The sequence below is a fragment of the Arachis stenosperma genome, chromosome 5, assembly GCF_014773155.1.
Source record: "Arachis stenosperma cultivar V10309 chromosome 5, arast.V10309.gnm1.PFL2, whole genome shotgun sequence".
Classification (NCBI taxonomy): domain Eukaryota; kingdom Viridiplantae; phylum Streptophyta; class Magnoliopsida; order Fabales; family Fabaceae; genus Arachis; species Arachis stenosperma.
This window is the reverse complement of record NC_080381.1, coordinates 9,962,268-9,979,827: the sequence shown is the minus strand read 5'-3', so window position 1 is coordinate 9,979,827 and position 17,560 is coordinate 9,962,268. Positions and strand designations below refer to the sequence as shown.

The following is a 17,560-nucleotide window of genomic DNA, read 5'->3' as shown; positions in this document are numbered from 1 at the left end:
GCCACAATTAATCAATAATTCACTAGTCTTATGTCTCATATAGGGATGTATAATATACACTTGTTGGTTGGTAGCTTAAGGTCAAGGTGCAGAGAAAGAGTCTTCTTGCTGGAGCCACCTCTGCTCCGTGGCCGTGTTGCCTTCGGAGCTGCTGGTAAAACCTTCAACAGTGCTTTTGATTTTGTTAAGCAGCTTTCGCTGACGGATGCGCTGAAGAACAGCTTGTTTGCTCAGGCTTTGAGATGAGGCCTTGGATGACAAAGATGACTTCAACTGGAGCTCGGATGAGATTTTGTCCACTATTGCAGAGTCCTTGCCCTCTAGGTGTTCTTCAAGACTTGATTTCTCAGTCTCTGAGAAAGTAGATTCACCTCTGGAAATAATGAAAGCCATTTTCTCTCTGTTTTCTGCTCAAGAAGAGTTGAAATGACAGAGCAAGCTCAAATATTTATAGAAAGTAGATCTATGCCATAGATATAAATCCATTTGAGCTCCGCTGTTTTAATTTTACTACTATAGGTTAGCTAGTGGTTTTCGCTTAAGGGGATCGATTATTTATTTCTTCAAGGCCAAAGCCCGTTGTTTTTTCTCAAAAGGGGATGCAGTGCAAACGAAAGTGTGGTGGTAGGGACAAAAGAGTGCGTGGAAACTGGCGAATGCATCGTGATTCAATACATTATCATGAAACCACCAATGAATTCGGTTGGCTGTAGAGTGTGATGTCAAATGATAGAAATTAGAGGGAAAGGAAGGAAACTTTTTTAACTAACTTGAAGAATTTCAAATGTTTTTAGAATATCGATGTTAAAATTAGTTGAATTTCGTTATTATAGGATATTTGAAAAATTTCCTAACAATATACTGCAAACAAAAGAAGATAGTAAACAGGAAATAAAAGAGTGAGCGATGTCAAAAATGTCATTTTTTAAGATATTTTTTAATAATTAAAATTTAACACATATAATTGATTAAATTGTATTATTTTTATTAAAATTAGACTGGATAAATCAGTTTAGCCAAAAAACTAATAAATTAAATTTTAAATTGATCTAAATTAATATTTTTTTATAAAAAATAACTATAATATTCCTATTATAAAAAAGTAACTAAAATATTCCTATTTTATACATATATTAATTTTGAAAATTCTAGTTCTAATTTTATAACGGCAGAGAAGAAAAGAGTTAAAATTTAGGATTATCAAAATTAATATATATAATAGGAGTATTTTAGTTATTTTTTTATAATGGAGGTATTGTAATTATTTTTTATAAAAGATAATATTAATTTAGATTAATTTAAAATTTGATTTATTTTTTTCGATTAAATTAATTTGTATAGTTTAATTTTAATAAAAAAAATAATTTAATTGATTATATATTAAATTTTAATTATTGAAAAAACATATTAAAAAAAATATTTTAGGCGTTTTTATTTGAGTGCTTTTCTATAAAAGAATTTGCGCAATAAGTATAAATTACACTATTTTAAATGTTTAAAAAACTAACGAACAATTCGAAGCCACACAAAGATTGAGTATGCTCTACGAACCTAATCGAAAGACTACTTACTAGAAGAGACTTGCACGTGTTATATATCTTTTAGTAGGTAATTTAATTTTGAAGGGATAGTTGATTACTCTTTCTTTGCACGGAGATGATATAGCTAAATGGAAAAGAAAAAGGAAACAATGGACTATAAGAGTTGTTTCTATATTCCAAGTAAAACCACGAGACCCTCACATCTATATAGGTTGCTCTTTATACAGTATACTTCCTGATTTGAATGTTGCTATAAAGGGATTGATTATAATCTATGTATATTCGATGAGGTTTCCATCTATCAATTTCTCATCATGGCTAGTTCGTTAATATTTTTTTTTCTTTAAATACCTCTCACCTCTTATTCTCTATTTTATTATCTGATAAAAAAGAAGTTGTTACTCTTTTTTTCAAATAAAAATAATTATCTTCATGTAAAGTTAAATAATTAAAAATGATTATAAAATAATTTAATTAAATATATTAAATTATTTAACCATTATCAATTATTAACTTTATTTGTAGATAATGGTATGAGTCTCGATCCTTTAAAAAAACTAAATTAAAAATGGTTATGACTTTTCAATGAATTTGGTATACACAATGTTGTTGGATTTTTCCTTTTTTTCCCCTTCCTTATTCTACGGTCACATGTATTTCTTGTTGCTAAAGTAGTAATCATCAAACTCCTTCGTCACATTTCTAAATTTCTATACAGGCTTTGCCCGTCTTAGAAAAAACATAGTATTAAAACGCTGCAACCTTTCTTGTTGTAGAAAAAAAAGGGGCTAAATTTAGTGAATTGACCAAATCAAAAAAAACTTTTAGAGGGCGACAAGAAAAGTCAGACATCCTTTTTACTGGTCTAGTCTTTTATCTAATTATGGGATTCCACTTATCCATCCACAGAACAATGATGACATGTCATGACCCAATTAGTTATAGACTTACGGTTTACAGAAATGAGCTTAATTAAGGCAAAGAGAAAATGAAGATAGAAGCACTGTTTGGCGGGTAGTTGGCATCATTTACAGAAAGAAGCATAGAATGAGATACAATGTTTACATGTTTGGAATAATAACACATAAATGAGTGTGTCTGAAAGAAGACGAAGAGATGGACGGTTACAACTCCGACGGGAACACTAGGAAACCCCTTATCACCATTGACGCCCCACATTTATTAGAAACTGCTCAAATGGCCGTTGACAATGATTCCTTACTCTCTCCTCTTGCCAAGTCTCCATGGTCCTCTCACATGAACCACAACACCAACATTGGAGGAGATGGCTTCACCAACCCCAACGATGAAGCTCTCGTTGGCTCGCTCGTCCGCGAAGAAGGCCACATATACTCCCTCGCTGCCACCAGGGACCTTCTCTACACCGGCTCCGACAGCAAGAACATTAGGGTTTGGAAGAACCAGAAGGAGTTTGCAGGCTTCAAATCCAACAGTGGCTTGGTCAAATCCATCGTCATCGCCGGTGAAAAGATTATCACCGGCCACCAAGACGGCAGGATTAGGGTTTGGAAGGTGTCTTCGAGAAATGAACAAATACACAGACGCATTGCCACTCTTCCCACGCTCAGAAACTACATCAAGTGCTCCATGAGACCCAGCAACTACATCGAGGTTCGAAAGAACCGCAATGTGCTTTGGATCAAGCACTACGACGCCATCTCCTGCCTTAGTGTCACGGAGGACTATGCCTTCATATACTCAGCTTCTTGGGACAAGACCTTCAAGGTTTGGCGAGCCTCCAACTTCAAGTGCTTGGAGTCTGTGGTGGCGCATGACGACGCCGTTAACTCCTTGGTTGTGGCGCCGGAAGGCTTGGTGTTCTCGGGGTCCGCGGATGGCACTGTCAAAATCTGGCGGCGCGAGATGCAAGCGAAAGGAACGAAACACTTCTTCCAGCAGACATTGCTGAAGCAAGAGTGTGCGGTGACGGCGCTGGTGATAAACGCCGACGGGAATGTTCTGTACGGCGGTTCGTCGGACGGGTTGGTGAACTTCTGGGTGAGGGGGACAAAGTACGAACACATGGGGATACTTCGGGGGCATAAACTGGCGGTGCTGTGTTTGGCGACGGCGGGGAACTTGATATTGAGTGGGTCGGCGGATATGGGGATTTGCGTCTGGAAGAGGACGCTTAGCAACGAGCATGTTTGCCTGACGACGTTAACCGGTCACACTGGACCGGTGAAGTGTCTGGCGGTGGAGAAGGACCCGGAGGCCATGTTGAATGACAAGAAGTGGATTGTGTATAGCGGCAGCTTGGACAAATCCGTCAAGGTTTGGAGAGTTTGCGAGAACGCGCCGCCCTCCCAACACGGCCACCAGCAATCTCGTACTAGTTCTGAGTTCCCCAGGGTCTCTTCTTTGAGGAAAATGGGCTCCAGAAGATACTAATAAATTAGTTAGTTACATTTATGGGAACACATCATGCATGCATGCATGATTTCTCAAGCTCTTGTTTTTCTTTTTTGTAGGGGTATAGTATGTGAATTATTTATATGACTTTTATTTTCTCTAATTTCTCTTTTCCGCAATTTTTATTTATGTGAACTCTTTTAATATGATAATGCTAGGTTGGAAGGTTGATGAATATGGATTATGCATGATGTGTGTCCGCTTTTAGGGTTTATTGGATTGGATCAGTTATGTACGTGTATGATGTGCTTGCATGAATTCTATCTCAATGAGTAAGTTATCTTTGTGGGCTTTTGATCAATCAATGAGTTTCCCTTGGGTTAAACTTCACATACGAAGTAGAGATGAAGAGGGCATTCTCTTGGGTTTAAGGACAATACAAGCCCATTTTTCGGTGACGTTAGTAAATTTGATTTTCGACTCCTAGCCAAAAAAAACGTACATCTATATATGTAAAACAAGAAGCGATGGATTTACCAAACAAAAGAAAAACAAAACAAGAAAGCGATGGTGGAACACGTGCTGCGGTGAGTAAATAATGTCATAATCAACTACAATTCTTTTATCAGAAATTATATTTATTCGATGTTATATATTTTTTATTGTATAACTTTTTTATTTTTATTTTTTATCAATTATTTTAATTAAAATATGCATAAACATTGGGGCAAATAATATGGGTTTATTTTTTTGACCAACAAGAATTGGTAAGTAATCTGAGTTTCGGGATTTTTCAATAATGAGAAGAGGATATATACTTTCACAGGCTTGTTTGGTAAAATTTTTTGAAAAGGTACTTGTGCTTTTTAAAAGCTCAAATTTTTTATTTTGTGTTTGGTAAATAAAAAAGATCATGTGTTTGTATTTACAGTTTTTAAAAAATTGGAGTACTTTTAAAAGCATATAGGACAAAACTTTTTAGAGTTGGCTGGTATTTTTCAAAATTTAAAAGTTTAATATAATTATAACCTCATAATGTTAACTAATTTTTAAATTTAATGCTTGCATTTATGTTTATTATAGTATTTTTAAATTTTAAAAACTATTTTATCAAACACAATTGATGTTATTTATGTTTATTAAAAATTATTTTTGATTTGATTTATCAAACATAAATACTATAACTTTTAAAAAGTCATATTTTAAAAATTAACTTTTATAAGTTACTTTTAAAAAATAAAAACTTTACCAAATTGGTAATTAAAGTGCTCAAGAAAGAAAATAGTGGGAGAAAATATTGAGTGGATGAAACGAAAGAAAGAAAGAACCCAGAAAGGCAATTTCGTTTTGCTGAGGAGCTAGTGGTGATAAAAGACAAGTTATGCTATGCTTGGTGTTCCTGCGGGAACGTGGAATCTGATTCTGCAGCTGCTAAGATTAGTATATTCGCAGCAGCAGATCCTTTCATGATTGGTCATATCATATGACTATAACACAATAGCACGACCATCCTAGTGCTTATTTAATTAGATTACACTGTAACTAAAGCATAGCCAAAACAAAACGAGCTCCTCAACTTGGATTAGGTTAATTAACTAGATTACAGTATGCTATTATACCTTGGGTGACGTGACGTGTACATATATACCTCTCATAGTCTCATTATTGAATACAGTCTGGATCATGAATAGTCTCTCGATCGTATATTCATATTCAATAATACAGTGCTAAATGCTAAATAGAATGTGACCAGATCGATATCATAATCTCAATGTGTAACATTACATTTTTTTTTATTTTCTCTTAAGAGGATTGGATGCTAATAAAAATATGAAAGATATGCAAATTATTATTTAAAAATTTAATTTTTAAATAACAAATTAAATTTTATTTTAATTTGTCTCTAAATTAAAGTTCCTACATATCTTATATGCGAAAAGATGCAATTTTTTTTTATTTTGAAGTAAAAAATTATAGCTATAAGTAATAACAAGTGTAAAAAGATAAAATTACTAAACATACAACTTTATAAGTTTAGAAAAAATAAATTGATAAGATGATAGTTTGGATAAACTAACTTGTAAGTTTTGACTTCATTTAAATTGGATAGACTAATTTAGTTAAGATTTTTTATTTACTCCAAAAATAAGTTATTAGTTAATCATGTGTTGAAAATAAATTATATATAATGATAAAATTAAATTGATATTTATCAATTTAAATTTATGATAATTTAAATATGTAAAACCCGATTAATTAACGGTTTATTAACCCATAAATGAGAATTTATTCTAGAAAGCTAAAAATGTGATTTTTATGGCTTAATATGATAGAGGAGATTGAGACGAGAATTTCGGTACCAATTTTATAGAAATCGGACTAAGATTGGACCAAACGGATCAAACCGGGCCAACCAGACCCAAAGTGGGCCATTGGCCCAACTAAACTAAACCAAAACCCTAGTTTTCAGCACTCTCTCTCCTCAATTGACACACTCACACGCTGAAATTACAATAGAGGGGGAAATAACACTTTCTCAAGTTCTATCTCTCCCTTGATCTTCAAACCACCATAACTTTTGATCTAGAGCTCTGATTTCCGCACCGTTTGCAGCCATGCATTCACTGCGAAGAGCTCTACAAAACCCATACAACCAATCTTGAGGTAAGCCACGCTTTGCTCTTCAAATTTCTAGCTTTGATTTCGAGTTACATTAACAAAAATATTGAGATTTTGGGCTCTTTGATGTTATAGGACCCAACTCTCTTGAAGGAGAAGATTAATCTTGTCTCCTTGGACCTTGGATGTGGTAAGATTCTCAACCCTAGTGTAATTTGTTATTCTATGATGTTTGGATATTGAGATGTTGTGTATAGGTATGATGATTGTGGCTTAGGTTGTGTATATGTGTACATTGGAGTTTGATTGAGACTTTAAAAAGCTTGAAGAGGGTTTTGTATGTAAAAATATGTTCTTGGAGGTATTGAGACCTTGAGAGCTTGAGAAAAAGTGGTTTGGAAGTGCTCCGGTTGAGTTTGGGAAATCGGCTAAGGTATGGTCTCGGTTTCTTGTATTTAATATGTAATGCGGTGGGAAATACTTAGGCTAGAGGTCCTAAGATAGGCATTGAATTATTGATGTTGTTGAATGGTTGAGATATATGATATGGTCATATATATAATGATGATTATTGATGCCTTGATGGTATGATGTATGAGAAATATGCATGTTGTGATATATGCTCGATGATTGATTAAGGTTGAATTGTGGTTGAAACCATGTTGATGGTGAGTATGATATTGATTATGTACAATGATGGTTGGAAATGGTATTATTGAAAATTTGGGATGAGAAAGTATGTATGACATGTTTATGTGTTTGCCTCTTAGCTATTTGATTGAGAAGTGTTTAAATGGTGGGATGATGTTTTGTGAATTATGGTAAAGTGTTAATGTGTGAGTTGAGGAGACTTGATGTTGATTTTGGTATATTTTGATTGATTTCAAAGAAAAGGGATGAAATTGGCATGTTTTGGTTGATTTTGAAAAGAGTTGAAAATTGCTTGTTTTGAAAATGGCACTTTGTGGTTTTGTATGAAAATATGGTTTTTGGGCATACTTTGATGGGATATAACATGGACTCCGGATCCACGTTTTTGTGCCAAACCTGTTTAGAAGTGAAATTGGATCCGGGATGTCCATGCCGTTCGAAGAACGGGCGAAAAACGATTTAAAATGAGAAAGTTATGTCCATCGAAAGATTGGGGGTTGAATATGTAAATTCTGCAGCTTTTAACTTAGAAAATTTTTAGCAGAATGACCCCCTTCTTCAAGAAGGCACCATCCACGCGTGCGCGGTGTGCGCGGGCGCGTCGATGCGCTGCACCAAATGCCCAGCCATTTTTTCGAGAGTTATGCCAGAGTTGTGCCAGTTTTGTGCCTGGGGCGCAAATGTACCAGTGCGTAGGCGTGACTGATGCGTACGCGTCGTTTGGCTGTTTTTCAATCCACGCGTCGATGAGCGTTGTGGCCATCCTCGCGTGCGCGTGGAGTACGCGTACGCGTGACCCTGTTTTCATCTCAAAGTTGATTTTTAAGTTTTAAAAGTCAAATTTCACACTTCTAAGCCTTCGATCTCACCACTTGTGTCTTAAATCATTATGATATGCCTAGCAACGAGAAAAGGAGCTACGGGATGTGGTAACTTGCGAGTGAAGCAAGGGAAAAACGAATGATCAATGAGATTCAAAAATAATTATGTGAGATGCGGAGGATGGCGGGGGAAGTGCTTGTTATGCCATGGGCCGAAGGGCCCTAATTGTTAATGAATTGACTGTTTATGGATTTAACCGTGAGTTGGATGACTAGATTATTGCCGTGTTACGGCGGAGCCATGATTATGGCTAAGAATAAATACATATATGCTGTTGAATAAATCGTGAATGTTTGCACTTCAACTATCGGAGATAAGAGTTTTCCTGGGAGGAAGCAGTGGCTAGCCACCACGTGCTCCAGGTTAAGACTTGAAGCTCTTTTGACCCTATGTCGTCAGGGTGGCCGGGCATTGTGAAAGCCCCGGATGAGCTCACCCCCATAAATATTCACCAGTGAGGGTGATGGATATGGATCATGATTATGATCAAGTTTATATTGAGTATAACTCGAGTTGGGGAGACACGACAGAGGGACAGTCCAATGGTTAGCTACCAGGACTTATCGGGTTGGCTCTATAATCGACAGATGATATCATCAGCCATTAGGGACAGGCATTCATCATATGCATCTATGTGAACTGTTTGAGATTGCCTACTTGACTGCATATTACTTGCTATCTGTCTAAATGTCTTATTATCTGTTCCTACTTGTATATCTCTTATCTGAAATAACTTTGTTTGCCATATTGTACTCCTGCTGGTGGTTGGGAGGTCTGAAGGAATTGGAAAAAGAAGTATTAGTTAGACTGAAGGATCTTTAGTCAGTTGCCACTTATGGTTTAGCTTGTTTATAAGCTTTGATTTTATATGGAGGAAGTTTTAGGATTACCTTCGGCTTTCCTCTATTATTACATGTTATATATGTGGGAACTGTTACCATGCTGAGAACCTCTGATTCTTACCCATGTGAATTTTGTGGTTTTCAGATGCAGGACGCGAGGCTTCTCGTTGAGGCATACTGGAGACTTCTGGATTAGCGAAGATCCTTTGTTCTTGGGGCCCTGTTTTAGTCTTATATGTTTTGCTTAGATACTTTTATCTCCATTGAATAATACAAACTGTGATGACTCCTCTTATAGGAGATTTCGGAGAATAGGTTTTCTGTATTTATGTCCCTTTGGGTTTTCTTGGGGTTTCCTTATTTTATTATATGTATATATTGCTATGCTCGGACCGGTTATCTTCGCAACCGGATTTTGAGTTTTGATATTTCCATTTTTGACACTCTTTTGTATATATATAATCTCACATTGGTTTATCCTTATTCGTCACATTATCGATCGAAGTGTTGCGCTTTCGAGTTACGAATTTTGTTTTACCTTTTTTTCTTGGAAATGCTCCTAGTTATAATCATTTTCCACAATACCATTTGTACTAAATTTTTATTTTAGAGGTCGTAATACTTTGCCATTTCTAAATTATGACTTAAGCATAAAACTCTGTATAGTAGGGTGTTACAAAATAAGTAGTGATTTATTTATTTTTATATCACTACAATTAACAAATTATATATAAATGGTTAAAATATATTCTAATGGATGCCAAATTCTATATATATAGAATTAGTGACTAAAAATATGAGAGAAATTTAATAAGATTTATCTCGTATCTAATATTTTTTTGCATAAATTTTATAATATATAAGTAAATTTTAGGGTAAAAAACGTAAATAAGTTAAGGGAATTGAGAAATTACGTAAATTCGCCAAATTAGAAATTGCTTCACGAATGAGCCAAAGTACATTACTATATAATTCGAACCAGATTGGTTCGAACTACAAAAACACATAATTCGAACTAAGGTAGCTCGAATATTGATGGAACAAGTGATGCATGTAATTCGAACCTAGTTGGTTCGAACTAGGATTGAGAGTAATTCGAACTAGATGAGTTCGAATTACACGTTTGGACGTTTCAGCAAGTAATTCGAACCTAGTTGGTTCGAATTAGTCAAAGTTTGCCTCGAATAGTAATTCGAACGATGCTGTTAAAAAATTAATAATCTATTAAAAAAATTAATAATTTAAAAATTAAAAAATATATATTTTATTCCATACAAAATAATTAAAAAATATATTTTATTCTATACAAAATAATTTTAAAAAATAGCTTAAAAGATGTTATGAGTACTATAAAAGTTTGTAATATTCTATTGATTTAGGTAAATATATGATAAAAATATTTTTTCTTTAATTTCTAAATTATTAGTGACTATGTGGAGTATTTCTTTAATGTCCTAAGTCATTAGAACATTACAAATTTTATAGTACTTCTAACATTTTTAAGCTATTTTTTAAATTATTTTGCATAGAATAAAATATTTTTTGTGGTATAATTTAAATAAATTTATTAAAAAATATTCATGATAATTTTTTAATAAAATTATTTAAATTATATGGTGAGATATTACATGATTCGAATTACGCATGTGGAAGTTCGAATCACTCTTATTCAAATTATACGGTGAGCAATTCGAATTCTATACAATACTCTTCTGCCCATTCTTGATAGCTAATGAATATTTTTTAATAAATTTATTTAAATTATATCACAAAAAATATTTTATTCTATGCAAAATAATTTAAAAAATAGCTTAAAAAATTTTAGACGTACTATATTAGGACAATAAAGAAATACTCTAATTAGTCACTAATAATTTAGAAATTAAAGAAAAAATATTTTTATCATATATTTACCTAAATCACTAGAATATTACAAACTTTTATAGTACTCATAACATCTTTTAAGCCATTTTTTAAAATTATTTTGTATAGAATAAAATATATTTTTAATTATTTTGTATGGAATAAAATATTTTCTTTCATTTCTAAATTATTATTGACTTTGTAGAATATTTTATTTAAAATTTGAGTACATTCATGTATTTACCTAAGTTATTAGAACATTACAAATTTTTATAGTACTCCTAACATTTTCTAAGCTATTTTTTTAAATTATTTTGCATAGGATAAAATATTATTTGTAGTATAATTTGAAAAAATTATTAAAAAATATTCATGAGCTATTAAAAATGGACAAAAAAGTATTGTATGGAATTCGAATTGATAGCTCATTAATATTTTAAAAAAGTTTCGTAATTAAATATTTTGTTAGCTTTTTTTTAACGTATGAAATAAATTATATATTTTTTAATTTTTAAATTATAAATTTTTTAATAAATTTTTTTAATAAATTATTAATTTTTTAGCAGCATAATTCAAATTACTATTCGAGGCAAACTTTGACTAATTCGAACCAACTAGGTTCGAATTACTTGCTGAAGCGTCCAAACGTGTAGTTCGAACTCACCTAGTTCGAATTACTCTCAATCCTAGTTCGAACCAACTAGGTTCGAATTACATGCATCACTTGTTCCATCAATATTCGAGCTACCTTGGTTCGAATTATGTGTTTTTGTAGTTCGAACCAACCTGGTTCGAATTATATAGTAATGTGCTTTGGCTCATTCGTGAAGCAATTTTCAGTTTGGCAGATTTACGTAATTTCTCAGCTCCCTTGGCTTATTTACGTTTTTTACCCTAAATTTTATAGATTTCTTTCTATATTTTAAAAAACTATAATCTTTATCACTTAGTTATTTCTAAAATATTTCTATAAACCTAATACTAAGAAATCGGTTTGATGAATATTTTCTTAGATTCTAAAGAATATATTATAAAGAGAAAACTAATTTTTTAAAACTTATTCTAATGCTTAATAATTTAATTCTATGAGGTTATTTGTTATATATATATATTGTAACTATCATTCTACAATTAAAAAAATATATTATAACATTAACTACATATAGGTGTAAGAGCATTTTATGAAAGAAAATCACAAAAGGCACCAAGCATCATATGATAAGAGTAATTCATAAAAAGAGCCATCCACGTAAGAGAAGTTCATAATGTCATAACCTCACAATATATGCACTATTGTCGAAAAAACAAAAACACGTATAAACAATGGCGTAGTCTATGAAAATACGCCGCTTGTCACATTCTCTTCATTTTAAGTTCTATCCCAAATTGAGTTTAGTACAACACATATTTACAATATGAACAATATATATGAAAAAAAGAACAAAAAATACATGATCACAAAAGACAAACATTAAAGCACATAATACGAAAATTTTACCAAGCTGAAAATATTTACAAATTTTAATTTATAATCATATCATTATATCTTTCAAAGACTTATAATTGCTAGACCAATTAAATAGTCAATGATTTGAAGGTTTAATAATAACAATTTAAAATTTGCGAGACAAAAATTCAAAAAGAAAATTTACGCAAATTATTTACCACAAAAAACACTACTTGATATTTATAGATCAAAGTTTATAAAAGCAAAAGATGAAAACTCGTTCTCTATTAAAGAAAAATATTTTGAAAATCTTAATTAAACTTTTTGAAGGCAAACTATATTCATACTTAAACACATAAATGTTTGATATATTTTTTTAAATTTTTATAAAACATTTTAGAGAATATTATTATTTAAAAAAAAATAAAAATTTGTGGTAAAAATAAAAGAATAATTTTTGAACAATTATTTATTAAAAAAATTCATGAGTCAACGAATCTAAATTGAAAATTTTCATCATTCAATTATTCAAATAATTACTTTAGATCTAAAAAAATTCATTTAGATAGATTACACTTAAATAAAAAAAATTATCAAGCAATTGTTTTAAGAGAAATAATTTTTATATTTTAAAATCAACATTTTCATGATTGAGTTACTATTTCAGGCGCAATAAGTTTAATAATTATTGATTTTGACAATTTGAATTTATTTTGATGTGTTCATCGAAATTTCAAAAATTCGGATGCTCGAGTTTATAAGCTACAAGTTGAGGGTACCAACCACGGGAAGTCTATGAAACCGAATAAAAAATTTAAGAAAAATCATTTCAACATTTAAGAAATGAAAACATCGACTTTGGATCCTAGAATCACAATATGCAAACTTTAATTAAAAAATCTAACTCCAAAACTCATAAATTGAGGTGGTAACCTATGATTAATAGAAGTTATGGTCAGATTTTAGATTTTATAAGAAAAATAAATAAAATAAAAGACTCCACCTTAAAGGATGAGACACTTGGATTGAAATCGAAAATTTGAAAACTCCTTCTCAAAAGAAAGATATACCGAGTTCTAAGAAATTAGTTTGATGATTAAGTATTCTCTTAGACTCCAAACAATATATTATAAAGAGGATACTAACTCTTTATAACTCATTCTAATGTCTAATAACTCAATTTTATGAGGTTAATTATTACATTATAATCATCATTCAATTATTAAAGAAGAATATTATAACATTGACTAAATATAGGCCTAAGAGCATCATATGAAGAGAGATCACAATAAAAGAACAACCCACATAAAAGAAGTTTATAACATCATAACCTCGTAATATATATCCACTATTCCAAATACGTTTACTAAAGTATGATCTCTAACTTAGTTTCTCTTGTGACCTATGCTAACTTGAATGTTGGAGTCCTTGTAAAAACACCCACTACCACCAGGACATTAGAAATTTGGAATAGGAGGATTATGACAACATTGTGTCTCCAACCTACTTTCAACAATTTTGTTCAGATAACTCCTAAATTTGGAAGAGAAAAAATTACTTTATGAACAATGACGCCGTCTGTGGGGACACGTCGCCTGTCACACTTTCTTCTTTTTAAATTCTACCTCGAGACGAGTTTATCAGAGATATGTTCACAAAATGAACAATATAAAAAAAAAGAAAAAAAAATGTATGAAACATGATGAAAACTCATTCTCATGTTAAAAATCTTAATTAAGCTCTTTAAAGCCAAATCACATTTATATTTAGATACATAAAGATATGATTTATTTTATTTAAATTTTTATAAAATATTTTAGAGCATATTATTATTTAAAAATTAATAATATGAAAATTTGTGGTTGAAATAAAAGAATAGTCTTTGAATAATTGTTTATTGAAAAAATTCATGAGTTAACTAATCTAAATAAAAAAATTCATCATTTAATTGTCCAAACAATTACTTTAGATAGGAAAAAGTTTCATTTAAATAGGTTACATTTAAAATAAAAAATTCATTATACAATTATTTAAGAGAAATAATTTCTTTATTTTAAACTCAATATTTTTATGATTAAATTATTATTTCAAGCATAATAAATTTAATAAATATTGATTCTGATAACTTAAATTTATTTTGATATGTCTTTATCAAAATCTCGAAAACTCGGATGCTTGATCAACGTACAAGCTATGAGTTGGAGATATCTATCACGGGAAGTCCATGAAACCAAAAAATAAAAAAAAAATCAAGAAAAAATTATTTTGACATTTACATTGACTCTTAATCTTAGAACCACAATATGCAAACTTTGATTAAAAAATCTAACTCCCAAACTCAAAATTCAAGGTGGAATCTACAATTAATAAAAGTTATGGTTAGAGTTCGAACTTATAAGAAAAGTAAGCAAAATAAAAAGCTCTCGTTAACATATGAGATGGTTGGATTGAGATCTGAAATTCGTAAAATTTTTTTCGAAAAAAAGGCATATTGAGTTTGGAGATTTGTTATGGAATATTTCTATAAGCCTAATACTAAAAAATTGGTTTGATGATTAAATATTTTTTTGGATCTCAAAGAATATATTACAAAGAGGATACTAACTCCTCATAATTTATTCTAATGCCTAATAACTTATTTTTATGAGATTAATTATTATATTATAACTATTATTCTACTATTAAAAAAATATTACAACATTGATTATATATAAGTATAAAAATATTATATAAAAAGAAACCACAAAATACATCAAATATATCTTATAATAAGAATAACTTATGAACAGAATAACTCATATAAGAGAAGCTCATAATGTCATAACCTCACAATATATGTACTATTTCAAATAATGCACTCAAATATAATTTTTAATTTAATTCTTCTTATAACTTAGAGTTTTTTAATTTTGATATGGAGCCAGTGAAGGAGTATCGCAGCGATATGGGGTTTGGGGTGTTTTACCGAGATGTGACGGCGGTGTCGAAGAAATCAGTGGCACCGATTTGGGAACGAAAATCGGTGGGTCCGATTTCAGGACGCGGAAGGTGCACAAATCGGTGGGTCCGATTTGAGACCTCTTGTCCACGCGTCACGCATGCAGCTGGCTTCTTGGTTGGCCCGTGACTCCCTATCCCAAGACCAGTGTTTCACCCCCTCCCAACACTATCTCTTTCACTCTCACTCTCACTCTCGTATCCCTTTCTGCTTACTCCCAACCCCACCACTTTCCCCATCTCACCATTGTTGGACCACAACAATCTGCTGGAAAATTTAAACAAAAATGTCAAGAAAACCAAGAATTAAGAAAGTAAATCAACTAGAGCTTCATATTGTTAATTATCTTGGACATCCAAATTATGTAAGTTTTTATTTTTTAATAATCTGATTTAATAATAATAATAGTGATAATATTAGATTTTATTAGGAATATATATTATAATGGCACTAAGTAGAGATTAAGCATATATGTATGTATGATTTTATTATTAGGTGGTTAGAAATAGAAATTAAAATAGGAATTAACTATATATGTATGTATAAATGATATGGTTAGTAAGTAAATTCTACCGGTGAACTGAACTGGGTTTTTTTTTTATGCATATTAGTTAAAATAAAATGAAAAAAATGAATGAATGTCTCATGTAAAGAATGAATGAATGGAAGAAGAAGGAAAATGAGATATGTACATATTAGATTGGAGTAGGTAGATATTGATATTTTGTTGTTGTTATTATTAGTATTAGTAATTGAATTTAATTAATTATTATGATTACTAATAAAAATTTAATTAATTATTTTATTTATGATTATTAATAATTAAATTTTAATTTAGTAAAATTTAGACAATAAATTAGTAATAACTAAACTTAGATTAGAAAATTAGTATGGTGTGTTATGAATAATAATAATAATAATAATAATAATAATAATAATAATAATAATAAAATTAGTATGTATGCTGTTTTATGAATAATAATAATATAATATTATTATTATTATTATTATTATTATTATTATTATTATTATTATTATTATTATTATTATGGGAATTAGTTATAATGGACATGTTAAGAATAATTGTGTTTTTGATAATATAGTTATATTATACTTGTTCTTATAACAGAAATGTGATATTGTAGAGTTTAAGAATGTTGATGTGTGATCATTTAAAGCCGCCGAATCCATATAACTAAATTGTTGAGTCACAGTTACGCGAGACTGGATTTTATTATGTATCCTAAATTGGAGTTATCAAATGTCAGTCAGCAATAATTAATGCTCTGATTGAGAGATGGCGGCCCAAGACTCACACGTTTTATTTTTCGGTTGGTGAGTGTGCCGTGACCTTGGAAGATGTGACGGTTTAGGGCTTGATTATGAATTTCTATTAGTAGCTTCATGGTGAACTTGTATTTGTATTAGATATTCAATTGCCATTTGTGTAATAGCATCCAACATTTGTTGTGTTTTCATAGGTACGACCACAAGTGAAAAAGATAAAGGTTACAATCTTAGAGCTGATCCTCCACGTTGGAGTGCAAATCGGTATACACCATCCGCTTTTAACAAGATTGTAAAGAAGTGCAGAAAGTTATACAAAGATATGAAGTGGGCACCGAGGAAGTGAAGTTGTAACTATTTAATTATTGAGTATGTTAATTAGGTTGTTACTACTATTTAAGAAATAATTTGTACTATTTAATTATCGAATATGTACATTACGTTGTCATGACTATTTTTCTATCGAGTATGTTAATCAGGTTTGAAATGAATACAAGCACGAGTTGGTAAATTCAAATGTCAATGTCGTACATAAATGTAAATTCAAATAAAATGTAAAAAAAGGTAACTACTACTCTTCGGCTGGACATGCACTTGGTCCACCACTTTGACGACATCTACTGCGACTATGGCCCTCGGCACCCCATTGCTTGCATCGCCTAGGTCGACGCAACATACGAGTGTCCATTTCATTCAAGAAGCGGGTCATCTTCGGCCGACCTTTGGCAACCCGTCTGAGGAACGGGTTTCCAACGAATCGAGGTCCATGATAAGCAGGCCACGTTGCCGGATTTTTCAGTGGTCTAAACCTAGCCCTATATACTCTTCGAACTTGGTCCATCTTGTATACGTCATTAACGTACACTTGCCAATCCAAACCACTGATTTGCACAACAAACAAACACGTGTCGACACAAAATTCGACCAACCTGAAATTCACCACTAGGCATCTCGCGTACTTCAAAGACTTCATTTTCTCTATCAAAACAGCTAACTTGTATGTTACCCGATGCTCGTTGATTTGCATGCAGCTTGGTGGTCACCATCTCAGAGTACA

General features: G+C 31.4%; 2 protein-coding genes across 2 annotated transcripts; one reads left to right on the top strand and one right to left on the bottom strand.

Moving 5' to 3' along the window:
* Window positions 1-81: 81 nt before the first annotated feature.
* LOC130979580 (uncharacterized) lies at window positions 82-393 on the bottom strand. Its single transcript, XM_057903041.1, has one exon. The coding sequence runs from the start codon at window positions 391-393 to the stop codon at window positions 82-84; it is 312 nt and encodes a 103-aa protein (XP_057759024.1).
* Window positions 394-1,669: 1,276 nt separating this feature from the next.
* Window positions 1,670-3,953, top strand: LOC130980390 (protein JINGUBANG-like). The gene is made up of 2 exons (XM_057904076.1): window positions 1,670-1,721; window positions 2,647-3,953. Exons 1-2 carry the CDS (start codon window positions 1,670-1,672, stop codon window positions 3,951-3,953), a joined length of 1,359 nt encoding a protein of 452 aa, XP_057760059.1.
* The last annotated feature ends 13,607 nt before the right edge of the window (window positions 3,954-17,560 follow it).

Bases quoted from the DNA above. Each gene is read 5' to 3' on its own strand.
- LOC130979580 (XM_057903041.1), bottom strand. From the start codon at position 393: ATGGCTTTCATTATTTCCAGAGGTGAATCTACTTTCTCAGAGACTGAG.
- LOC130980390 (XM_057904076.1), top strand. From the start codon at position 1,670: ATGGAAAAGAAAAAGGAAACAATGGACTATAAGAGTTGTTTCTATATT. The intron at 1,722-2,646 runs GTAAAACCACGA...TGTGTCTGAAAG, and splicing joins GAGTTGTTTCTATATTCCAA to AAGACGAAGAGATGGACGGT.